Source organism: Nycticebus coucang, chromosome 21 (assembly GCF_027406575.1).
Source record: "Nycticebus coucang isolate mNycCou1 chromosome 21, mNycCou1.pri, whole genome shotgun sequence".
NCBI lineage: Eukaryota > Metazoa > Chordata > Mammalia > Primates > Lorisidae > Nycticebus > Nycticebus coucang.
In genome coordinates this window covers 57,229,104-57,255,214 of record NC_069800.1, presented here as the reverse complement: position 1 = coordinate 57,255,214, position 26,111 = coordinate 57,229,104, and the positions used below count along the sequence as shown (strand labels likewise).

General features: G+C 48.4%; 1 protein-coding gene across 1 annotated transcript in view; it reads left to right on the top strand.

The window, feature by feature from the left end:
- Positions 1-25,273, top strand: part of ATP9A (ATPase phospholipid transporting 9A (putative)) — a 138,367-nt gene extending 113,094 nt beyond the window's left edge. Inside the window, exons 19-28 of the mRNA XM_053574054.1 lie at positions 1,730-1,828; positions 3,834-3,923; positions 4,046-4,190; positions 5,034-5,098; positions 8,013-8,168; positions 11,788-11,852; positions 13,764-13,872; positions 14,453-14,510; positions 17,684-17,887; positions 20,900-25,273. Of these exons, the coding sequence (XP_053430029.1) occupies positions 1,730-1,828; positions 3,834-3,923; positions 4,046-4,190; positions 5,034-5,098; positions 8,013-8,168; positions 11,788-11,852; positions 13,764-13,872; positions 14,453-14,510; positions 17,684-17,887; positions 20,900-21,036 (1,128 nt within the window). The 3' untranslated portion in view covers positions 21,037-25,273. The remainder of the gene's footprint in view (positions 1-1,729; positions 1,829-3,833; positions 3,924-4,045; positions 4,191-5,033; positions 5,099-8,012; positions 8,169-11,787; positions 11,853-13,763; positions 13,873-14,452; positions 14,511-17,683; positions 17,888-20,899) is intronic.
- The last annotated feature ends 838 nt before the right edge of the window (positions 25,274-26,111 follow it).

The following is a 26,111-nucleotide window of genomic DNA, read 5'->3' as shown; positions in this document are numbered from 1 at the left end:
CGAGGGGAAGAGTGACACCTGGTGGGACAGGGCAGGGTGGTCTGTACCTACTGTCTGAGGTGTGATCGTTCACAGGAAACTTTCCACTTCAGCGCCTCTTCTAGATGCAGAAACTGAGGCAGAGCGAGGCAGCCCTGGCTTCTTGTGCTGGGACCGGAGCTGGGGTCTCAGCATGTCCCGTGGCACCTTCCTGTCGTCCTGGGTGGGGTGTTAGCTGTGGAGTGCACCTGACAGCTTTCTAGAACTTGAGCCCCCAGCACCTGGCTTTGTTCTTTTACATCATCTCTGAAGTAGCACTAAGCCAGAATCATGTAAAAGAAATTTATCTTCAGGCCCCAAAGCGGGTTTCTCCTGGCAAAATCTGGCACAGCTCCAGAAGTGCCCAGTGCTTCCCTGATGACCCTCTCTCTGCCTGGGTCCCCACCTTGTCCCTCTGCTTACTCCTGGGAACTTTGGCAAGTGACGCTTCTGTTCCCGTCTCTAATAAAAGTCACCGTGAAGGTGAAATGCAGCTCAGTCCACATGCCGGTGCCCCAGAGCATGTGCTATTATTTCCTTTCCTGTATCCCCCACTACCCAGGTTTCCAAGACTTCTGGTTGGGGGCAAAGAGAACAAAAGGGTTAATGAGGTAGAACAGCAGAAGTAGGAAGCATGTTCCATTTGGACTCTGAAGACCCAGATTCTGGCCTGGTTAGGACATGAGGTTGCTGTGTGGCTTTGGGGCAAGTCACAGTGCCCTGTCTGAGCCCACAGCAGTGAAATGCAGCCTGAGCTGGTAGAAGGTATGGAAGAGCTTGGTTCATTACCTTCAGGGCTTGGTAGGCAGGGTTGAATGACAGCAGAGTCTGCCACGGGCATCCAGCCACATAGAGTTTGCAGCGTCATAAATCAGTGTTTCCTATAGGACGTGGAGGAGACCTCTCATTCATACAGCCTTTTCCTTTTAAAGTGTTTACTGCTTTTTTTTGAGACAGAGTCTCACTTGGTCACCCTGGGGTTAAATGCCTTGGTGTCATAGCTCACAGCAACCTCAAACTCTTGGGCTCAAGTGATCCTCTTGCCTTGGCTTCCCAAGTAGCTGGGACTATAGGTGCCCACCACAACGCCTGCCTAGTTTTTTAATTTTCAGTAGAGACAGGGTCTCACTCTTGCTCAGGCTGGTCTCAAACTCCTGAGCTCAGGCAATCCACTCGCCTCGGTGGGGATCAGGGGCAACCCTTCCACTTTCAGCCTCGGCGGGTTAGCCTTGCCTCTCCCACCCTGAGTGGTGACCATGTCTGGTGTGTCCCAGGCCCACTACGTCCAGGGCAAGCTGAATGTGCATGGCCACTCCCTCCAAGTGGCCATGGTCATCGAGAGCCTGGAGATGGAGATGGAGTGCTGGGATTACAGGTGTGAGCCACTGCACCCAGCCTTGAGTTGTTTGCTGCTTTAAGGAAAATCCCTGTGAAAAGGACTGTGAGGTCTGAAGACCAAGCTTCCCAAGCCTCCTATAGCACGTGGAGGAATGCTCATTCTAAAAGGACCCTGCTAGCTTTTTGCTGCCACCAACAGTGGTTGGTCAGGGTTCCAAAGCTCTTGAACCAGAACACCTCCTGTGGTTTGTTGGGGACACCACGCGTCTCAAGGAAGTAACTGGAACCTGTCAAGTTCAGCTCGATGTTCCTGGAAACTCAGCTGACACAGACGGCAGACCGCCTCCAAAATGCTCTGGTGCCGTGATTTCAGGTGTGGATGCTGACGGGGGACAAGCTGGAGACGGCAACGTGCACAGCGAAGAATGCACATCTGGTGACCAGAAACCAGGACATCCACATCTTTCGGCTGGTAAGGCTCTCTCTGTGTTGGGGTCAAGTGGGGTGATGCTTCCATTTGTCCTGTGGTCCCATAACCTTGAGTGGGCCCCTGACGAGGGACGGGGAAGCACGTGGACCACTCAGGATGGGAGGAGCTGAAGCCAGGAGGAGTTTGACGGGATCTCCAGGTGGCCCCGGGTACAGGCTTGGAGTTCCTGCCCCAGGGTTTAGGAGTACCTGGTTCCCCTCCTGTACTCTTAACCTTTTGGGGGAGGGGGGTCGTGGGGGGTCATGGTCCCCTTTGCAAAGCTGATGGACGTTAGACACTACCGTGTGAAAGAGGCAAGTCTGCTCAAACATGAACTTGTGCATGATTCCTGAGACTTCAGGGGACTCCCAAAGGCCAAGTCCTTGGATAAGAAAGAAATTTCAGACCACAGATGCCGGCCTGCCTGTCCTCCTGAAGGGACACGTTTAGGATGTGTTAGGGAGCCTTTGATGGGGGAGAATTAGATGGCAAAGGAGAAGCTGCCTGCCCTTGTGTTGGGTATTCACAGAAACCATGCAGGGAAGGGGCACTGCTCCCAGGAGGGCTGCCCCGCCCTTCACTGTACGAGGGAGGTCGGGGTGCTGGGTCCTCTTTGGGGCAGGGTGTAGCATTCCCACCATCAGAGCCATGATGTCAAACAACTGGAGGGACTCCAGATGTTTCGGGTTTGGGGGTGTCCCCCTCTTGCCATCCGTCCATAGAAGAAATCCAGTGACTTCAGAGCAGTCGTGTTGTACAGAGGCAGATAAGGTCAATGGTCATGATTCACAGATTCTTTGTGAATCTTCCTCCTCACTGAAACTTACCCATGACCTTGAAATCGGTACTTGTAGCACTGTGATGGCCACCTGCAGACATGGGGGTGAGGGGGATGTGGGTTGCCCGACATGGACGTTCCCAGCTGAGGCTTTGCAGGGTGGTGAATGGTCTGCCTTCCAGCTCTCAGGACTGGAAACAAGTGCCCTTTTTCTAGTCCATTTAAGTGTAAGGCTTTTCACTTTTTTGCGCTTTTTGTTGGCTGTTGGCTGTTTGAAGTGGTCCCTAGCACAACACTGAAGGGTGTGTAGTGTTCCCAAGCCAAGAAGGCTGCCGTGTGCCTTTCGGGGAAAATGTACATGTTAGGAGAGCTGCCCTCAGGTGTGAGCTCGGTGCTCACGTATTAAAGTGCCTTTAAACAGGAGCACACACAGAAAGGAGTTCCCCATCGATGGCAGTAGTGTGACCAGAGGCTCACAGAAACCTAACCCTGTATTTCCCTACAGCGGTGAGTGGTTTAGTACTTGGTAACTCGGCATTTGCAGTGACATCATAGAACACAGCTACATGACAGTGAGAGTTGACCTGGAACTAGTTGATCTAGAACTCAGGGGTTGGAAACTATGGCCCATGCAATAGTCCCCCCTGTTTCTGTAAATAAAAAGTATTTAGTTTGTTTGGAATGTCGACCTTCCCACTGCCTTAACGTATTGTGTGCAATTGTTTCTGAACGACAACAGAGTCGAGCATTTGTGGTCAACACTCCATGGTCCACCAAGGCTCAGCCATTTAACCTCTGGTGCTGGATAGGAGTGGGTCACCCCATGGGATGCCCGGCTGGGAGCACCTGCTCTGCCGTGAGCCGGCCACGTCACTCAGGCAGGCTGACACACCTTACCGGCCTTCTGTTTCTTTAAGTGTAAAAGAGAGTTGTGATCATCATGTGCCTGTTGGAGCTCTCCTGAGGAATAAATGAGAAAAATCCCTGAAAAGTGCCCAGCACCGTGCCCGGCACAGGAAATGGAGGGTGAAGGGGGTCTACAGGCTCTCCTAAATCCTGCAGAATCATGACTGCCAGGGCTTCGTGTGGCTCTGGATCTGTTGGGGGACAGCGGGGAAGGGCCCTTGGCTGGGATGGCCCCTGCCTTCACTCCAGCTCCAGGAGGCCATTGTTCATTGTTCTCTAACCTCCAGAGAGCTGCGCCTTCTCCGTCTTCCTATTCCCTTGCAGGTCACCAACCGTGGGGAGGCCCACCTTGAGCTGAATGCCTTCCGCAGGAAGCATGACTGTGCCCTGGTCATCTCTGGGGACTCGCTAGAGGTGAGCTCGGGGTCCCCCGCCACTCACCCGCTGGAGTTTGGTCCTCTTTCTGCTGCAGTGGGAATGCTGCAGGCTGGAGGTGACATTGGCTGACCTGCCCTCTCTCCCTGCACCCCCTCCAGGTCTGCCTCAAGTTCTACGAGTATGAGTTTATGGAGCTGGCCTGCCAGTGCCCGGCTGTGGTCTGCTGCCGCTGCGCGCCCACCCAGAAGGCCCAGATCGTGCGCCTGCTCCAGGAGCGCACGGGGAAGCTGACCTGCGCAGTAGGTAGGCACTGTGTGTGCACGGGGAAGCTGACCTGCGCAGTTGGTGAGCATGTGTTGGGCATTCACAGAAACCACGGTAGGAAGGCACAGCATGTGCATGGGGAAGCTGAGTGGTAGGTAGGTAGGTAGGCGCTGCCTGGCCCAGACGGCAGGCTCTGCTGCAGGTGCCCAGGAGGTACTTGGAGAAGTATAAATGGTCTGAACTGCTGGAGTCCTCCAATTCCCCAGGCTGCTTTGCTCAAGTAATGATGACCTCAGCTCTCCTTTTGTTATTATTTTTAATATTCTCCTTGGGGAGAGAATAGATAGGCCTATTCCACAGTGTCTTCTTCCTCGTTAGGGAGAGTTCCAGAAGGATGAGGACCACATGCTGTGGATCTGGGTTCAAATCTAAGTGGCTTCCTTCACCCCTTCAAGCCTCAGTTTGCCCATCAGTAAAATGGGAATAATAGGTGGGGCTTACAGGAACGGAAGAGAGTTGCATTTCAAAAGTGCTTGCCACAATGCAGGGCAAATGTTCAGGGCGAGCAATGCTCATTGTTGCTGATGGTGATGTCACCCCCAGCCTCAGAAAAGGGTGGTGGCTGCAGACATCCATGTGGAGGCGGTCCATTGCCCCTGCTCAGTGCTGGGACCCCAAGGGAGTTGCCTGGTCTCTCTCATGCTTAGTAAAATAGTGCTGTGAACGAGGATCCTGGCGGTGTGAGTGGTCGGAGAGATTGAACGGAGCAGTGCAGGCACAGTGCTTACACCAGGCACTCCACAGAAGGCCAGCATGTTTTATTGTTTAAGGCAAGAGTGAGATACAGGGTCATCCTCTCTCTCTGGTCTGTGTGGCCTACAGGTGATGGTGGCAACGATGTCAGCATGATCCAGGAGTCTGACTGCGGGGTCGGCGTGGAAGGAAAGGTGAGCATGTTTCCCTCTGCTTTGCTCCACTACTGGGTTTCGTTTTTCTTTTCCTTTTTTTTACTGTTGGGGATTCACTGAGGGTACAATAAGCCAGGTTACACGGATTGCATTTATTAGGTAAAGTCCCTCTTGCAATCGTGTCTTGCCCCCAAAAGGTGTGGCACACACCAAGGCCCACCCCCTCCCTCCTTCCCTCTCTACTACCTGGGTTTCTTTACGGGTGTTCTTTTTGCCTTCAAGACATAGCTTTGATGCTTTTGGATATTTCAGATAAGAATTACAAAAATGTAAGGATGTATCCAATCCCCTGGAAGTCAGAGGTTCATGTCATTCTTAGATAAATGCTGACTTTTTTGCTTGCCAAAACCTGAAAAAAATATATATATATATACACGCACACACACATATTTTTCTGTACTCTTACGTTGCTGTGAATATACTTAAATGTTTTCTGTGGTCCAGCATCATCAGTGAAAGCATCAGTTATCCTGCCGTGTGCTGGTCTCCTGGGGTGATAGGAAAAGGGACCAGGTTTACCTCCCACTAAAAGGCCTCATTAGCTGGAGCGTGGCCAATTAGAATTCTTCTATGCCGTAAGTGCCCGGCTGGTGAATAAAGGCCTTTCTCTTGTAAACAAACAAACAAACCAAAAAAAAAAAAAACCTCATTAGCTATAATTTTTTAATGGTTTTGTGTAATGAAATAACTTTTCTGTCTTTCCCTTCTAACCAATTGTGTGGTTGCTTCTTCTGATTTACTCTGCCCTCTCTAATTTGTGATCTCTAAGTGACTACGGGCAGGAAGATTGGTCACCACGTTCGTTAGAACTGTGTGTGAACTAAGAGTACCAAGGGCCTGAGAGAGGACTGGAAATGCCTTCCCTACATTTCATTGCCTATCTCCATGAATTGGGCTAACCCGTAGGCCCGATTTTCTCCTTTTTTACCCTTTCTGGTTCTCTGGTTCTCAGCCAGATGCAGAGGTAGATGATTCTTGAGTCAGATGCTTTGTTGGAAATCTGTATAGATTTCCTGCTTTTAAGGAGCACACTTGAGGCTCGGCACCTGTAGCTCTGCAGCTAAGGTGCCAGCCACATACACCAGGGCTGGTGGGTTTGAATCCAACCCGGGCCTGCCAAACAACAATGAGAACTCCAACCAAAAAATAGCCGGGTGTTGTGGCTCCCGGCTACTTGGGAGCCTGAGTCAAAAGAATCGCTTAAGCCCAAGAGTTTGGGGGTTGCTGTGAGCTATGATGCAACAGCACTCTGTATAGGGTGACAGCTTGAGACTCTGTCGCAAAAAAAAAAAAAAAAAAGTACATCTGAGTTTGATAGAATTCTTTACCAGTTCCTGTATTTAACTAAAACATTTCCTCTTTTATTCAAAAATAATATTCTGATTCCTTTATTTTTTTGGAGTATAAAGTAACAAGTGGTCCCTGCAAAAAAATTAAAACAATTTAGAAATAAGTGTATCCTTGCTTTTAGATAGTTGCATTATGCTAAGGATTTTGGTGATTCTGCCAATTTTTTTTCTATGTGTATGTTATTTGTTGCAAAGTATGTCTGTCTGTCATATATATGTATACATACGTGACTTACACATGTATATATATTATTTTCATGTGTAATTTTATTTTTGTTTTTGTTTTTTGAGACAGAGTTTCACTCTGTCACCCTGGATAGAGTGCCATGGTATCATCATAGCTCATAGCAATTCCAGCCCTTGCCTCATCCTCCCAAGTAGCTGGGACTACAGGTGCCTGCCACCACTCTTGGCTAGTTTTTCTATATTTAGTAGAGAACTGGTCTTGAACTCCTGAGCTCAGACGATCCACCCACCCCGGCCCAAGAGTCGGGACTATAGGCGTGAACCACCTCACCTGGCTAACAATGATATTTTTATTTATTTATTTATTTATTTGAATTTTGTATTTAGTTGTTTTAGTTTGGAGGCTTTTTTTTTTTTTTTTTTGCGGTTTTTAGCTGGGGCTGAGTTTGAACCCACCACCTCTGGCATATGGGGCCAGCACTCTACTCCTTTGAGCCACAGGCACCACCCGGGAGTTTTTTTTTTTTTTTTTAATTTCTTTTATTTATTTATTTATTGAGACAGAGTCTCACTTTGTGGCCCTGGGTAGAGTACTGTGGCATCGTAGCTCATAGCAACTTCCAACTCTTGGGCTCAAGCAATTCTCTTGCCTCAGCCTCCCCAGTAGTTGGGACTACAGGCGCCGGCCACAATACCTGGCTTTTTTTTTTTTTTTTGGTAGAGGGGGGGCTCTCACTGTGGCTTAGGCTGGTCTCGAACTCCTGAGTTCAGGGTAATCCACCCATCTTGGCCTCTCAGAGTGCTAGGATTGCAGGTGTGAGCCAACAGTGATTTTTTTAGAGGATTCAGGACAGTTGTTGGTTGGGTTGATTTGGTTCAGATTCTGGCTTTGTGAGTACCACATCCATCTGGAGTCTCGAACACTGGACTGTTGGAGACTGACAATGGCATTGTACACTGTTACTGCAGCTTCTGTGAATGTGCAGAGCTGTGTGCTCAGGAGCAGCCCATGTGATGTTGTCAGCCACATCAGGTTTTTTGCCTTGTTTGCCTCTTAAGAAACTGAATGATTTCTTTTGCCGAGCCCCAAAGGCTTAATATTTGATCCACTTGACCTCCCAATTATAACTATCTGTGGTCCAGAATGTTTTTTTATTGAAGTAAATTCCTCTTTTAAAATCAGATTTAGACTTGGACCACCAACTGAGTATAGTGTGAAACCAAAGAATCTCTTTTTTTTTTTTTTGAAGTTCTTCAGAGATCTCCTTACAACGTCTTGCTTTTTCAATTTAAAAAAGAAAATGTGTTTGTCTTGACCTCTCGTGCCCCTGACTGTGCCCAGTTTCTTTGGGTTTTAGGAAGGAAAACAGGCTTCCCTGGCTGCAGACTTCTCCATCACCCAGTTTAAGCATCTTGGCAGGCTGCTCATGGTGCACGGCCGGAACAGCTATAAGCGGTCAGCCGCCCTCAGCCAGTTTGTGATTCACAGGAGCCTCTGCATCAGCACCATGCAGGTGGGTGGGCAGCTGGGCCTCTGCATGGGTGCACACACCTACATGGGGGTGGGCAGCTGGGCCTCCTGCATGGGTGCACACACCTACATGGGGGTGGGCAGCTGGGCCCCCTGCAAGGGTGCACACACCTACATGGGGGTGGGCAGCTGGGTCTCCTGCATGGGTGCACACACCTACATGGGGGTGGGCAGCTGGGTCTCCTGCATGGGTGCACACACCTACATGGGGGTGGGCAGCTGGGCCTTCTGCATGGGTGCACACACCTACATGGGGGTGGGCAGCTGGGCCTTCTGCATGGGCCACACCTACATGGGGGTGGGCAGCTGGGCCTTCTGCATGGGTGCACACACCTACATGGGGGTGGGCAGCTGGGCCTTCTGCATGGGTGCACACACCTACATGGGGGTGGGCAGCTGGGCCTTCTGCATGGGCCACACCTACATGGGGGTGGGCAGCTGGGCCTTCTGCATGGGTGCACATGCATACAGGGGGTGGGCAGCTGGCCCTTTTGCTCAGGTGCATATGGCCATGTTCTCATTGCTGAACCCAGGAGCATAGTTTGGGAAAACAATCCAGCTGTCGTATTGTGGGCAAGGCCTTGAATCTCCTGGTGCTCTAGATCTCTCCTCTGTTAGGTGGTGCTGGCCACTGCTGCCGTGTGGCGTGGGTGTGAGCTTTAGCCTTAGTGCTTATTCAGTGCTTGGCCTGGGGCAAGTGGAGTGTAAATGACAAGTTATTATGATGAGGGGTGATTGTTATTGGTTTGCTAGAGTGAAACATACATAGTTAAATGCTGCATGTCTATACTCTGGGCATCGGGCTAAGTGCTTAAAATTCCCTGAGCCCATTTTCCAGATGGGGAGGCTGAGGCTGAAGCTGCAGGAGGGTGAGGAATTTATGCAGTGTCCTAGTCTGCTCAGGGAGGTGGGCCACCAAACCAGTGCTTAGAATCAAAGCCTCCTCCTTTATACACTCAAGATGGAGGGATTGGGGCCACCACTGCTTGCAGGGTGTCAGTGTGACAAATGACACAGAAATTGGGCATCGTGGTCCTGTGTCCCAGCAGAGCTTGGAACAGAGTTGAGCTTGGTTTTAATAGTTGTGAATACCCTTGGGGGTTAACATCTTGCTTTTAAAAAACAAGAGGATTCTAAAATATTTATTTTCCCACCTTCTCTCCCCCTAACTCCTTCAAAATCTGCCATCAGGCTGTAGCAATTAGGTGTGTACCAGGAAGGAGGTCAAAGGGAGGCAAAGAAAACATTTTGAGTGTTGAAAATCTATTGATTGATTTTCCTTTCAGTATTGAGGTGAAAATGCTCCCAGTTAAGTGGTGAGAACATAGAAGCCATAGATCCTGGAACCCACATCTCTTTCTGACCACACCGCTAAGTATCTGTGAGACTTTGAACAAGTCACTTTACAGCTTTGGGCCTCAGTCTTTCCACCTGTAAAGTGGGGGTAGGATCCTCCCTCTCAGGGCTGCGTTGAAAAACAGCTATTTAAGGCTTCAGTGCTCAGGCATCCTGACTGTTACTAATAGAAGGGAAACAGGACACTATATAAACATCGGGTGACATTAATTTATAAGAAAGGTGTTTAATCATATGCTAGACAAATTGTGTCAGCTGAGTGCTGCTTTCCGTACATGAGAATCACCTTCATTGGCCTCTCCCAGGTTTTCTTTTGGGGGGTGTGTGTGTGATTTTATGTTTTGAGTATCTGTTGCCTTTGTGAGTGGAGGAGCCTTAAAGTGATTTTCATCAAAACGATCTAAACCTAAACAGCTATTATGGTTCACCAGACCGCATCTGTATTTTTAACTTACATCAGCTCATCAGTTGAACTGGATAATGCCGTGGTTTTAATCACTGGGGAGATTAATCAGCCCATCCCTGGGCAGACACACAAAAGCTGACTGGAATGAGCCGACTTCTGCGATGACTGCTTGTTAGTATTAACATCAGTGCAGAAAAAAACATGCCAGGATGGAGCATCGTTCTCTGTGCTATAGAAAATTGCCTTTCACCCCTGTCCACTGTGCTGAAAGTGGCTGCCTGGGAGCAAGTCTCAGTTGGAATCTCCCCTGGACATCGGTGTCTGAGAGACATGGACACAGTGTTCCCCCCACCCCCAAAATGGTTTTGTCAGAATGCAGGCTTTATGGTCAGCATGGCAAAATCAAAACTAGATTCTTTTTTTTGTAGAGACAGTCTCACTGTACCGCCCTCAGGTAGAGTGCCGTGGCGTCACACGGCTTACAGCAACCTCTAACTCTTGGGCTTACGCGATTCTCTTGCCTCAGCCTCCTGAGCAGCTGGGACTACAGGAGCCCGCCACAGCGCCCGGCTTTTTTTTTGTTCTTGCAGTTTTGCCGGGGCTGGGTTTGAACCGGCCACCCTCGGCATATGGGGCCAGTGCCCTACTCACTGAGCCACAGGCTCCGCCAAAACTAGATTCTTGACATATCACAACCATCCTTCCTGTGCGGTGGCCCTGCCTGGGTGAGACGTCATTTGAAAGATGCTTCCCTGGTGCTGTGATTCTGAAGTCCCCGCGGTCGTGGTGCTCAGTGGCACCTGTGTTCTGAGCTCTGTACCAAGCGAGCATGTGTTCTACACGGAGATGGCTCTGGTGAGACACTGTTTCTAATTACAAGAGTGGCTCAGCCTCCTCTCAGCGTGTTGTTTTTTTAAAAAAGCCTCAGGCAGCACTGTTCCTGGCCTTCCTTTGGTTTTACACCGACAGAAATGAGCCGGGAGGCCGCTCTCCTTCTGTCGGCCTGCAGATGTCCAGAGAGGGAGCTGACAGAGCGCGCTGGGCGTGATTCCCTCTCCCCAGCCATTCTTCACTGCCAGTAGCTCATATCGTCCAAATCAGGAAGCAGACATTTCTGTGAGGGTTTGTAAATACCTCCCTTGCTTTTGTCTAATTGCAAAAGTCATCTGTCACCTTCTCTTTTACAAATTTCTAAAAATACTGACACGTGTAATATAAGAAGAGAAGCCTGCCCCGCCACCCCAGTCTCTGTGGGAGCGGCATAGAGACCTTGGAGGCTCTTTTTCCATGCTGGTTTTGTGCCTTGTTAGAAGCATGTGTGTCTGGATGGGCAGGGACTCGAGCCTTTGGGGAATGTGGGCTCTGGAGACAGAGCCGGGCCTGAGTCCTGCAGGGCTACCCACGTGCTCAATTTCTCCTCCTCTGAAATGTGTGACAGTAGGACTCGAACCTGTGGGTTGTTCTGGGGATTCTTGGTGCTTTGTGCAAAGCCTTCCTGGGTCCAGCACAGGGAACTTCATAAATGTTCACAAAGGGGCCAAGAGCAGATTTTGGAGCTCAATTACTTATGTCACTTCTGGCTTTGTTGCTTGTACTGTGTGGTCTTGGGAAGCCACTTAACCTCTCTGAGCCTCGCTTTCCTCATCTGAATAATGGGCATGATGATAATAGTTCCTGCTTCCTAGGGTCATGGTGGGAGTGAAATGGGCTAATACATCTGAAGAGCTCACAGCAGGGCTGGCGTGCAGTACTTGCTGTATCCGTGTCACGTGTTACTTTTATAAACACGTAAGAGTTTTTGTTACAGTTTTTGGTGACACTCTCTTTTTCCTTGGCACAGGCTGTCTTTTCCTCCGTGTTTTACTTTGCCTCCGTCCCTCTCTATCAAGGATTCCTCATCATTGGGTAAGGAAATCCAGGCAAGGTATTTTTTTATGAAACTCCCTTAAAATGTCACAGAAGAAGCCTTGTCTAGAGCAGCGGTTCTCAACCTGTGGGCCGCGGCCCCTTTTAACTGTATTAAAGGCTCGTGGCATCAGGAAGGTTGAGAACCACTGGTCTAGAGGCTCCTGGGTCCCTAGGTCCCCTTGGACTTCCAGGCCTGGTAAAGGCCCAGCTTTCAAACCTCCTTTAGTTAATAAGGTTTTGGGCTGTTAAGCCCTTAACTAGACTGAGGAAGTAAGAGTCCAAAGGGCTCATGGTCCACAGCACTTTGCTGTTTGTACTTAGTAATGAAAAAACTCTCACTCTGGGGGTGTGAAGTTAGCAGCTGATGGAGGAGAACAAGGCGGGAGGTTCATGGACTGGAGGGAAAGGGAAAGGGAAAATGCCCTCCCAGCGGGGACTGGTAGAGTCCTGTCACGATGTTACAGCGGGATGTTCACTGTTCACATCATGTTCCTGTTCCTGACCTGGAACTTCACACGGTTCCCTGTGTCCGTTTCATAGGAAGTACTCAGTCTCTGTATTCCCTGGGCAGGTGGAGTCTAGTTACCAAACATCCCAGATGCACATGCACAGGGCTGGGCCCATGCTGGGTTAGGAGGAGACAGGAGATGCAGGATGCCCGGCTAGGCTCGGGAGAGTCTACAGCGTCCACTTTCCATCTCCTGCGTTTGACCAGTTAGCTGCACCTGAGAGCTGGCTCTGGAACTCTCCCTGCTTATACCTGGGAAAGTGGACTGTCCTTTATCAGGTCCTAGAAGAGTAAACGATGTGCCAGAACGTAGTCAGGGGTTCCCTGAGCCGGGCTTCGTGCCCCCTTGCGTGGTATGGCCCTGTGGGCCCTCATTCCTCCTCGCACCCTCCGCTCCAGCCACGTTGGCCTCCGTACTGTTCTTCAGATGTGACAGCCACACGCCCACTTTAGGGCTGCTGCTTCTGCTTGGAGTGCTCTTCCTCCCAGGACTGGCACAGCTGCCCCTCCCCTCTTGTGGGTGTTTACTCAAATGGTGGCACATACCTGTAGTCCCAGCTGCTCAGGAGGCTGAGGCGGAAGGATCGCTTAAGCCCAGGAGTGTAAGGCTTTCGTGAGCTGTGACCACAACTAAGAATACCCACTGTACTCCAGCCTGGGCAGCATAGCAAGACCCCATCTTTAAAAAGAAAAATACACATCACTCCTTGGCCACCTTCTCTAAAATTGTACCAGCACCCCCTCTACGCATGTGTGTGCGTGTGCATGCTAACACATCTTACACCTTCTTCCTCACTATATATATATGTATATATGTGTGTGTGTATATATTATATATATGTATAAATTTTGGGGGGGGACAGAGTCTCACTTTGTCACCCTCTGTAGAGCGCAGTGATATCATAGCTCACAGCAACCTCAAACTCTTGGACTCAAGTGATCCTTCTGCTTCAGCTTCCCATGTAGCTGGAACTACAGTCACTTGCCACAACGCCTGGCTATTTTTGTTTAGGAGATGGGGGTCTTGCTCTGGCTCAGGATGATCTTGAACTCCTGGGCTCAGGCAATCCACCCTTGTTGGCCTCCCAGAGTGCTAGGATTACAGGCATGAGCCATCACGCCCGGCCCTTTCCCCATTTTTTTTTTTATTCTTAGCACTTATCTCCAACGTGAATAGAGTTTACTTATTTATTTATTGGCTCAGAACTAAAGCTCCCAAGGGCAGACAGTCCATCCTTTTTTCATGTTCAGTCTCTGGTGTGCAGAGCCAGACCTGGCACATAGTAGGCACACAAGAAATGGTTACTGGAGGAATGAATGGACTTAGGCTTCAGAGGCTGGCACGGCACACTGCTCTCATCCCCTCGGCCGGGTCTCACCTGGGCGATTTTCTCTCCTAGGTACTCCACGATTTATACCATGTTTCCTGTGTTTTCTCTGGTCCTGGACAAAGACGTGAAGTCAGAAGTTGCCATGCTGTATCCTGAGCTCTACAAGGATCTCCTTAAGGTCCGTCCCGCTCTTTCCTCCCTTCCCTTTTTCCTTCCCTGTTCTTTTCCTCCTCTCTTCCTTTCCTCCTTCCCTACTGTTTTTCCATTTAGCTCGTTTCACACAGATTCTCTCTGATCTGAACACACTTAAACTGGAGACTTTCTTCCTTTTGGGGTGAGCGCGTGGGAGTTTACTTTTTCTTAAGACAGTAACCTATGTACTGCTGTAAAGAATTACAGTACCGTAATATGTAAACTGAAAACAAACCAGCCATGACTGCAACTTGCGTTTGCTCCTGGAAATGTTCTTTTGTTCATTTCAAAAAAGCGTGTGTCGAGAGTGTGGGTGTGTGCTGGTGTGTTGCTTCATTTGTCTTCAAGAGGTTCTTACTGAAGGTTTATTCCCATCTAATGTCAGTTCTCTTTTTCAAAAAATGCAATTTTCCTAATGTATTCAGATGTGTGTATTCAAGCCATGTTTTGATGAAGGCAGGCAGGTTACCTTGTTGAGTTAGTGGGAAGGTAACGTGAAGGCTGATGGCACACGGAACAAGGCCCCTGGAGGAACCTGCGCTGACCTTTCTCTGTCTCTCGTTTAGGGACGACCGTTGTCCTACAAGACATTCTTGATATGGGTTTTGATTAGCATCTATCAAGGTAAGGACAGGTGGGGCCACCTGTTTGTCTTGTGTTCTGGTGTTGACCCAAGCGAATCCCTTTCCTGTGTGTAGGACGTGAAGAGAAGAGTCTGGAACCTCAGATAGCAGCGCGCAGCATGACAGTTGTACCCCAGGGGACATCTGCTTAGTGTGTTATAAGGACCCAAATATTTAGCACAGGGCAAGTCAGAAGTGTGCAGAGCTGTTTAATGACATAATAAAGTCAGAGAAAAATATAAGTCATACTAATCACAGCCTGCCAAGCTGTTCCATCCTTGTAACAGTAAGTGTTTACTTTCTGGGATATTCTGGTATCTTTTCTCAGAGTAAGGTCAAGTTGTAGTTTTTTGAAAAACGTTAAGTTCGGTGGCCTCCAGAGAGGTCCTCACAAACTGCAGGGGCTTGTAAAATGACCTATTGGAGTATCAGAAGAAAATCGCAAAGCTTCTATTTGTATTTTCCTCACTTATTTTAGAATTTCCATTTTCTACACGACTCATAATGCACCTGGTATATTTGTACAGGTATCCTCATATCTCTGTGTGGACAAGTACATGGGTAATTTACAAATAGTCGCGTATATGTAGAGTTTATTCCAGATGTTTTTTACTGACGGGTGGTGTCATCAAAAAGTTTAGAGATAATTAAATTTGTTGACAGAGGGTTAAATTGCCATTCATTTTTTTTTGAAGAGACAGAGTCTCACTTTATCGCCCTCTGTAGACTGCCGTGGCGTCACAGCTCACAGCAAGTTCCAACTCCTGGGCTTAGGCGATTCTCTTGCCTCAGTGTCCCGAGTAGCTGGGACTACAGGCGCCCACCACAACACCTGGCTATTTTTTTGTTGCAGCTTGGCCGGGGCTGGGTTTGAACCTGCCACCCTCAGTATTTGGGGCCCGTGCCCTACCCACTGAGCCACAGGTGCTGCCCACCATTAAAATGTTTATTGTGGTGTTTTTAAGAAGTATACCATGCTGTAATATGTGCATCTGGTTAACACAAGCACATCCTGCATGAAAGTTTATTATAATCAGCAGAGGGTCCTCCGTCCACTTCTCCAACCTCAGCCCCATTCAGGAAAGGGAGTCGCTCTGGGGATTTCATGTTTGGTTTCCTGGGGCCTCCTTTGAGTCACGTGTTCACACTGCCGACATTTTGATCAACAGGAGGCAGTGTCAGTTCAGTTCTCTGGGCTTCTCTCTCAGTCCCCCCTATCCTTTGTGTGTCGGGGAGGGGATGTAAAAACCATATCATAAAACAGACCATTTTGACCGTTCAGTGTCTGGGTCAGTGATGTTTGTTATATCTGCATTGTCCTGAGACTGATCTCCAGAAAGTTTTTATCTTACATAATGGAAATTGCGCACCCGGGAAACAACAACTCCACTTCCCCCAGCCCCGCCATCCACCACTCTGCCCCCTGTCTCTGGGGACTTGACTACTTTAGATGTCTCCTGTAAATGGAGTCATTAGGCATTTGCCCTTTTGCGACTGGCTGCCTCTGTCATTTTAAAGAAGAAACTGTGTTTGGCTGTGTAGAATGTGCTCCCTTGCAGAATGTGCAACCATGTTTTGGGCCCAGACTTTCAGGAAAAAAAAATCTTTCATTTAAATTTTTTAATTCACATTTTTATTTGTTTATATTTAGGTACTTGTTTTTGGCATTATTAGGGAATTTTAGCATTTATTTATTATTATTTTGTTTTGTTTTGTTTTGACTGTTGAATTATTATTATTTTTTTTATTAAATCATAGCTGTGTACATTGATATGATCATGGGGCATCATTTACTAGCTTTATAGACCGTTTACCAACTTTCACATATACCCTTGTAAGATGCACCGCTGGTGTTATTATTATTATTTTTTAAGAGACAGAGTCTCACTTTGTTACCCTAGATAGAGTGCCGTGGCATCACAGCCTACAGCAACCTCTAGCTTTTGGGCTTAGCTGATTCTCTTGCCTCAGCCTCTCGAGTAGCTGGGACTACAGGCGCTGGTCACAAGGCCTGGCTATTTGTTGTTGTTGTTGTTGTAGTTGTAGTTTGGCTGGGGCTGAGTTCGAACCTGCCACCCTTGGTATATGGGGCTGGTGCCCCTACTCACTGAGCCACAGGTGCTGCCCTTAATATTTATTTTTAAATGAATTTTGGTACAAGAAATTTTGTGAAGGCTCAGTGCCTGTGGCTCAAGCGGCTAAGGTACCAGTCACATATACCTGAGCTGGTGGGTTCGAATCCAGGCTGGGCCTGCCAAACAACAATGATGGCTGCAACCAAAAAAATAGCCAGATGTTGTAGCAGGCGCCTATAATCCCAGCTACTTGGGAGGCGGAGATAGGAGAATCGCTTGAGCCCAGGAGGGGTTGGAGGTTGCTGTGAGCTGTGATGCCATGGCACTCTACCCAGGGCGACAGCTTGAGGCTCTGTCTCAAAAAAAAAGAAAGAAAATTTTGTGAAGCAAATAATTATTAAACACAAGAGCGGATACAAGGTACCAGGCATTTTATGTACTGGGCAACAAATAGTACCACCCATATATGATGTCCGCCCTTACTTTCCCCTCAAAAATGTGGGCTGAAAAGTACCCATTATACATGGAAAAATATGGTATTTAAATTTCTATTTCCTACTCTGGAAGGCAAGGTGGGTGGATTGCTTGAGCTCACGAGTTTAAGACCAAACTGAGCAAAAACAAGACCGTGTCTTTACTAAATATAGAAAAATTACCCAGGTCTTATGGAGGGGCACCTGTAGTCCCAGCTACTGGGGAGGCTGAGGCAGGCGGATCACTGGAACCCAGGAAACTGAGGTTGCTGTGAGCTGTCTTGATGCCCCAGCACTCTACCCAGAGTGACAGAGTCTCAAAAAAAAAAAAGAAAATTAAATAACTTTCCTTTTCCTTCTTCGACATGCTCTTTCCACCTCTCCCTTCGTCTTGCTTTTTTTCTCCTTAGTCTCTCTACAATTCATAGATTATTTATTCTATAAGGTCAGACAGGACAATAGGAAAACCATAGGTCCAAAGCCTCCAGAGAGCCCATCATTAACTACCCATATGAAACGATACCTTCCTGTTGAAATGAGAAATTACAAAAGGAGCCGATTGTGAGCGGGCAGAGGGAGCCCCGTGCGGGAGGCCTCAGGAGGACTCTCTGCTCTGGCCTCCCCAGGGAGCACCATCATGTACGGAGCCCTGCTGCTGTTCGAGTCGGAGTTCGTGCACATCGTGGCCATCTCCTTCACATCGCTGATCCTCACTGAGCTGCTGATGGTGGCGCTGACCATCCAGACCTGGCACTGGCTTATGACGGTGGCTGAGCTGCTCAGCCTGGCCTGCTATGTCGCCTCCCTGGTGTTCCTCCATGAATTCATCGGTGAGAGTCCTGAGCATGTGCTGGTGTCCCACGGGGTGCCCACAGCTGGCATTCATTTATTGCACATTTCAAAAATTACGCATGGACCTTTTTTTTTTTTTGCTCATCAGCTTTCATTACTTTTCGTGTATTTAACGTGCGGCCCAAGACAAGTGTTAGATAAGTATTCAAAGCCAGCTGAAGGCTGTAGGTGGACATCCCTGCACCAGGTTCATGCGGCCCTGGGGTCTTGCCACCCCATGGAGGGAACCTGGGCTCCTTGTCCCATCAGTTTTCTCACTCTGTTGCCTGCATTTTATTACCCAGGACAGGTGGCCAAGGCAAACCAGCACGTGTGATTGAGGAGTGAGGCTGCACTCTCAGTATAAAGTGTGTGCGTGGTTTTCTTTTTTAAAGGCACACAGAGCTCAGAAGGGAATCTGTTGAAGTCAGTGGCAGGATCAGGGTGGGGCCCACTGTGCCGGGGCCTGAAGAGCTGTGGAGAATTGAGCCCAAGTCTCACTTGAGTAAATGACCAGCCCAGCCCCCTGGGGAATCCGAGGAGACAGCAGTAGCCTCTCTAGCTGACAACTTTTTAAAGTTGGTGTTTTTTTTGTTTTTTTTTGCATCAAAACCCCTTTTCCCCTGAATTCTTAGTCCGAAGTCCAATCCGTGAGACTGGTAGGAGTGGGTTTGCAGTGAGAGGCGGCAGCGTGGAGGTGGGGCTCTGGGACCTCGCCCTCCTTGTGCTCCCTCTGTTCTCTCAAGGGGACTCCATGGCTCTCAGAGTGAAATCTGCTGCCCTGTCCCACCAAGCCAAGCAGTGACAAGTGCCATCAGCAGTGGCACCGCTCATCCCATGTACGTGTAGGGGCACCTGCCGTGTGCCAGGGTGGCAGTGGCAGAGAGATGGGTGGGCTCTCCTTGAAGTTTCCAGCACACAGATGAGTTTGCAAGCTCAGGGGTGCCAGGCGTGAGCAAAACCACAAAGAGATGGAAACAGGGTCAGCTGGTAGAGACCCAGGAGAACCCAAATAAAAAAATGTCACGGAAACTGACAAATGGGAACGTGTAAGTTCCACTGGGAAAGGAGTGGTTGATTTTCTGACCACAGCAGTGACTTCAGGCACTCTCAGCTGTCCCTCAGCAACCACTGTCTCTGGATGGACAAGCCTGGGTCCTTCACCCTCCGTGCCAACCTCTCACGTGCTTTACGGTGTTGCCAAGTCAGTCCAGTTCAGCCCGTGCTTGCTGAGCAGTTGTGAGCTGAGAGTCCCCTTGGAGCCACAGAGATCATCTCTCTCCGTGCTGTGCTGGACCCACTCTGCTACTGACGTGGGTTTCAGTTCCCATCCAGAAACCTCTTTCCAGCTCAGCGTCATAAACTTTCAATATGGGCACAGTCCAGATGACCCGGCATTTTCTGTGTTTTGCTGGGGATAGTCTCATGAGACTCTAATCTTGGTTTTCCCAGGCGCAGGGCAGATTCAAGCCTGTCTGAGCTCTGAAACTTCCGGGCCAGGGGTCATGGGCTTGAAAGCCCAGCTAGGAGGCAGCAGATAGCCTTCTGTATTTTTGCAATGCCTCATACACATCTTTCTTAATAGAAGCATTAAGTTTCTGTCTGTGTTACTCCAACAAAAAACAACCCTCGGAGTGAGTTTTCTCCTTTATCAGTGAGGAGGCAGCTCTGAGGCTCTTTCCCAGCTAAGATGTCTATCTCCCTTCACAAGGCTGATAGACAACCCCCCTCTGGCGGGGGCCAGTTTTCAGTTCTGGGCTCACGCCCACACCCGCTGGAGGCCAGCAGGGGCCAGGGTGCCTTTGCTACAGGCGTTCTCACTGGGGGTCATTTGGCCCCCACCACCAACAGAGCAGATATGAACAGATGTTATTCCCTTTATGTACAAAGTCAGATGTAGGTACAATTTTATAAACATATATACAGTATACCTGTGGCATTAAAATCTCATAGAGATGATCTGTTGGGGGGAAATAGCCTAAAAGGGCTCCTTCGGGATCAGTAATGAGAGAAAGGCTGAGAAACTCCAGCTTACTATGGCAGCAGCGTTGATCGTGACTCTGTATCAGCCTTAAAATCTCCTCAAGAAGGTTTTCGTGAAGGTAAAAGGAATATCCCTGTGAAAAGTAAGGTTTTAGAACAGTGTCACCATTGTCCCCAGCCTCTCAGAAAGGGTTTTATGAGCACCTATTATGTGCTTAAGGGCTTGGGTCTGAGGAGGTCACAGAGATGTGGTTCCTGTCCTCAGGAAATGTGGTTTCCCTTTGACTTGGACCAGCCACAGGGCTGAGTCTAGGGCACATAGGAAAACCGCCCAGGGGATTGAGCCCTGGGCCTGGCTCTTAGTAGGTGCTTTGCTGATAGCAGCTGCATTTTGCATCCTGGCTCTGCTGTGTTGAAAACCACAAGCTGTTGCTCCTATCCTACAAAGACCTCCTCATTCCCAGGTCCACTATCTTATGGAAAAGAGAGCACCCTATCCTTTGGTCAGAGTCCCCGAGGGTAATCGAGGGGGTCTCAGTCCATTGTGCGGCCCACGGCTCCCCCTCCCCCTGGGCTCAGATCCACACCATGGCTTTCTGTGATTCATTGTGGCACAGGGAAGAAGTTGTTGGAAGCAGAAATGGGCGTTTGAATGTCACTTTGTACTCTCTGGTGGTGGGGGTTTAGAAAAACATCTCTAGTTCTCAGACTTCACATCAGAAACACCATGAGGGTGTTGTTCCCTCCTAGTTTTCTTTTCCTAGTTGTTGAAAATAGCATTACACGGAGTATCAGGAAGCTGCGGAAGAGAAAGCAGAGAACAGCCAGCCGGCATCCACGGAGCACTGAGCGGGCCCTTCCCTTCCAGGTCGACGGAGGGAGGGCTCCCCGCCTGTGCTGGGCAGCCAGGGGTTTGTGATGTGAAATGACTTTCCCTTCGGTAGCTGGGATACCTGTTTGAAGATCACACGTGCCTTCCAGAACATTCCCTGCCGCCTGCTCACTTCTGACCTCCCGTTTGCTTGCAGATGTGTACTTCATCGCCACCTTGTCATTCTTGTGGAAAGTCTCCGTCATCACCCTGGTCAGCTGCCTGCCCCTCTACGTCCTCAAGTACCTGCGCAGACGATTCTCCCCACCCAGCTACTCGAAGCTCACGTCGTAGGCCGAGCGCTGGCAGAGGGGACCCCAGTCTCTGTGCCGACAGAGTTCAAGTTCCATCTACATTACCCGCCACCCGTGGATTCTGCAGTGTTTGCGGACACGTGCGGTTCTGGTGGGATGAGCCGTGCATGTAAAGGGAGCCCTTGTGCTGAACAGACAGGAAGGAGGTTCCTAAGAGGTGCCCACTCGGGCCTGTTTGAACCCCTGGTCGTTCATATGTGAGCAAATGTGAATACGTTAAAACTGGCGGCTCGGCTGGGAGATGGGTGTGGGTCCCTGTGCGAGCTTCCTTATGACTTGAATTCTGTCATTGTGTGATAAAAGTTTTTGTCTAGTTGAAGGTGGTAGAGGGCTTGTTTTTTGTTCTTGTTTTTAACAGTCCTAATGCGTGTGTATACTCTTTAATTCTTTCTCAATCTTAAAAAGCGACGTCAGGAAAAGACAAAAGTGCTTAGCGTGGGTGTGGGAGGAGAAGAAAGTGACATTTGGTGAAAAGTTATCCAAACAGTAATCTCTGTTTGGAAATGCTAAATAGCTTCTCTAGGCAGCCCCGCTCTGCTTACCCAAGTTATACTGGATTGCTGGCTGGGATGTTAACAAGTAAATTAGGAGGGAGAGAGAGCGCCATAAATCCAGCCCGTTTTCCTTGATCTGATTCAACAGCTGTAGTACTTGAGTTAACTTCACCTGCCACCTTGTAAAAGAATTTCAGAAGTGTGATCCTGCTTTATCAGGACCAGGCAACAATTTACAAAGTCACTGGCTGAGGACACCCCCCCCCCCGACATTTTTAGCAGCAGTGTTGTTTTAACAGGGAACATGCCGCTGAGCAGCCCCTCAATGTGTCGACAGTGTGATAAGAGACTCAACTAATTCTTTAGACAACATGGCAGATGTGACTCAGATCCTCCGGCTCCAAAGCGGAAAGGTCAGGGAACTGGGGCTCTTCTCTCATCCACAGAAATCTGTTTCCTGTTAGGAGGAATTATTGAGGATGACCTGACAAAGGCAGGGCCATCTTGTCACACTCCCATTCATCGGTAGCTGCCTTCAGAGTAAGGCGCCCCGGTGGTGGGAGGAGGCTCGGGCTGCAGCTCTGGGATCTGGGATCTGTTCCACTGCCTGCAGATTTCAAGAGGAACTTGCTGAAAGGCAGCCAGTAGTAAGGATTCCTCTCCTACCAGGATGGACTACATGTGTGTGTGTTTCCAACAGAGTGTGTGACTTCTTATTTCAGAGGAAACAAGGGGCATTTCTAAGCATTGGACATGGCAAAGCAAGGCATTCTTGGGTTTTCAAGTCACTTCTTGCAGAAGCCACATGTGCGTGCCATAAGGGTTAAGTCGGTGGATGTTTAAGAGCTGAGTGTGCCGGTATCTTGGATATATGATTAATTCTTTCAAACTTCTGGCGTGACACTACTTGCGTGCTTCAGAGATGCACATACAGCCTGATTGCTGATGCTTACCACCTATCCTTGGAAAAACCTGCTCTTGGAGGGTTGGGGACACAAGAATCTGACAGTCCCTTGCCTTCGAAGCACTCTTGAGATGCTCTTGTATTTTGTGTCGCCCTTTTAAAACTTTCCAAAATGACAGGCTGAGTTGCAGGCACTGACGGATTGGCTGTTGACACCATTTCTATTTTATCTTAAGATCCTGCACATTTGCAGTAATTCTGCACTTTTGCAGCCATTTCTGCCCAAGAGAAAAGGTTTATTGCATTGAATGAGTGGTTGTTTTTAGGAACAGGATCTTTGTCTAAAAATTTCATAAAGGTCGAGCAAGTCTCACTTTTTCACCCAGTGATTTTATGTGGTTTCAAAGGTAGAGGAGGAGAAAGTTGTGCTCAGAGATTTTGAGCCTCTTGGACGTCAACCTGTAAGACTAAGAGTCTTAAGATAGTTCACAAACCCTGACATGTGATAGCTTCTGCAGATGGGTCATGGAGAACTGTTGTTAAGAAATTTTAGATGTTTCCAACAGATGTAAGGATGAAAATGGTCTCTCTGGTCTTTTCCTTTATTCCCAATTTTGATTAAAGTACACAAGTTGAGTTTTAAAGCCAACACACAAGATACTGCTCAACATCTCAAAGGGAGAGAGTTTCCAAGAGAGGCTGAAAAAAATCATACCTGGAAGTCGAAGGTACTGGCCAGTATCCCCCACAAAGCTCCTTGTTCCATTGTCTCAGCCACACTTGGGTGGACCCAGTTAAGGGAAACCCAAGTGGAAATGGCCGTGGTTCCGAACATCCTGCCAGCGGGCAGCCTGCCAGTGCTACTCACTGGGAGGGTCCCTGAGTGTCTAGCAGTGCACACACCACACTTCTCAAACACGGGAAACAAAAGGGCCGGGGCATGTGTAATCATTTGAGAGTGCACGACCTGCACGGATTGAACTGTCATCCAGCAGAGCACCCAGGAGTGCTCAGGCACTTCCAAGGGGTTATTTCAGTTGTGGAGGAAGATTAAAAAATAAATAAGAAACCTGAGCTATTTTGTAAGAACCTCTCCTGAGTTTGTAAGCCTTAAGTTAAGTGTAAGGATTTGGTTGACCTTTCCCTTAGTTCATCAATCTAGAAAGAACTTAGATGACCATTGAACCCTCGAAACTCAGTGAGACTTAACTCTCAGATAGCCAATTTAATTTGAGGTCACAGGGGGCCTGTAGGCACACATCAGCACTGTTTGAACACTTCTGAAGGTTCACAGCTCCCCCGTGCCCTCTGACAATGCTAGCTATGTCTGTTGCCATTTTAGTAATATTGCTCTTATTTCTTTGATGATAGTTGTGTTGGGGACAGAGGATCTGTTTGGCTTCTCCCCCTTTCTTCCTTTCCTCCTTCCTTGTCTCTTTCTCTTTTTTTTCCTCCAAGAAAATGACCAGAGAGGTTTCTCCATCTTAAATAATTCTTTAAATTGGATGGATTTGCCCCTCATTGAGAGCGTGTGTGTGCACGCCTCTGGCCTGTGGCACTTGATGAGACAAGGCGGCGCTGTAGCTGTCCGCAGGGTATCCCGGCAGCCTCTTAAAGTTGGAGCAACCACCTGTTTGCAGCCCCCTGGTGCTGGTCAGCCGAGTGCTGGGATTTCCCCGCTCCTACTGAGCTTTGCTACATCCCCATCTCTGTGCTGCTCTTCTGCAGTGAGACCCTTTTTACTTTTTTAGCAGTAATCCTAAAAATACCATCATCTCTTTACAGCTGTTTCCTTGATTTATCCCCTGCTGAAAATATAGGTTGTACTGACAATATTTTTAAATGTACTTCGAATTTTGTGCTTATTGGAAATTGAAGTGTTAGTGGCTATTTTTTTTTTTTCTCCTCCAGACTCTTGTTTTATACTTAGTCTTGTTTTTACTGGGGTGGGGATGGGCAAGCACTCATGCCTATATGGGCAGCATTTTCAACCTTGGCCAAGATCGCCAGTGGGACCTATGTAGTCTTTTGCTCCGTCTTACGCGAAGCAGACATCTTTCTGCTGCTTTTGTATGTTTGAATCACGTGTGTGAGTATGTGATGCCATCGCAAGGTTTTGAAGACGTATTTGGTTTTCATTGCATTAAAAATCTATCCCTCCCAGCTTTGTTTTCATGTAAAAAATATGCAAGGAGCTTTGTAAATACAACAGATTTTATTTCTCCTTCTTTTAATGTAAAGCTTTTTGTTGTTTACTTAAATTATTACTATTATGTCCAGTTCTTCTTGGGGGGAAACGATCACCTTTCTCAATGGAAATGCAAAGCATCCCACAGTGGGAGCAGCGTCCCTCACCTGGAGCTCGGAAGCATCTTCTCAGGCCAGAGCAGCATCCCTGTGCATCTGTGTTCTCCAGCACAACGTGGTTGGTGGTGCAGACTGCGAGTTGGATAATGCCAGTGACTGTCCTGTTTGCTGGGTCAGGTGGGGCTGGGGCATGGTGTTTGCAAAAGAAAAAAATTGTGGCTAATTTCTTATTTTCTTGCAGTGAGCTTAATTGTGAATTCCTCCAGGAGTCCACGATTTCCTCGTTAGCAGCCCTCTCTCTGTGTGACCCCCATCCCACACTTGCAACTGGACAGTGGTCTTTGATGGGGAAACTCCGGTGCCGGATGCTTTAATTTAACAGACCCTTCCAGATGATTTAGATTCTCGGTTCTGTGACGACGCACATGTGATCTCTTCTGTTCCCCGGGGACTCTACTTCATTGTTTGCCAACACGGCCCATTGCTGTTGCCCAATAAACTTGTGTACTTTCTGCCTCGGGGGATTACTTTAATTTGTAGGTGACATGAATTCTGGTGTCAAAAACGAAGACGTTTTTATTACAGTGCTCCTATTTTGTGCTTCTCTACATAAAATGTAAAGTTCCCAGTCAAAAAAAAGTTTTGGTCTTGGCAAAAACTTCCAGATCAATGCATGTCATTTATTATCCTGTGCTGTTGTCCATTTCAGACGTGTCAGAATTTCATAAAGTGACGCTATAAACGGAGACTAAGCTGGAAAGCGTAAGATCCATATTGTATTTATACACAGCGTCCTTGATGACTTTGCAGTCTGTTCTTTTGTTTGATTTTTAATCAAGGGATGGAAGATTGGGGAACACAGTTAAGTTTTGGGCAGGAAAGTGTTTTTCAATTTCAGATTGATACAAGGGTACAAATGTTTAGGCTACATTGTTTTCATTCCTAAGGTAAAGGTCAAGTTGTAGTTGAGCCCTTCACCCAGGGGGCCTGCTGGACACCCTCACATCGTGCATAGGAGGTGAGAACCCGCCAACTCTTCCCCTCTGGCAGAAGAGCTTAAACTATCATGTAGGAAGCAGGGAGCATTCTATTTTGTTAATTTAATCCAATGTTTTCAACCAGGGGTGATTGAAGGGACACGTGGTGGAATCTGAAGATATATCCAGTTATTACAATGCGGGGGGTGGGGGGGAAGGGTGCTTACAGGTGAGGGGTGTTGCTGAAAACCCTATGATGCGTAAGGCCGCTTCTCCAGCGAACGATTATCCTACCCAGATCATCCAAAGCGGCACGTGTCTGTAAAGGGGCCCAGTGGGGTGAGCTGCTGTGTGTCAGAAGCAAGGTTTGCAC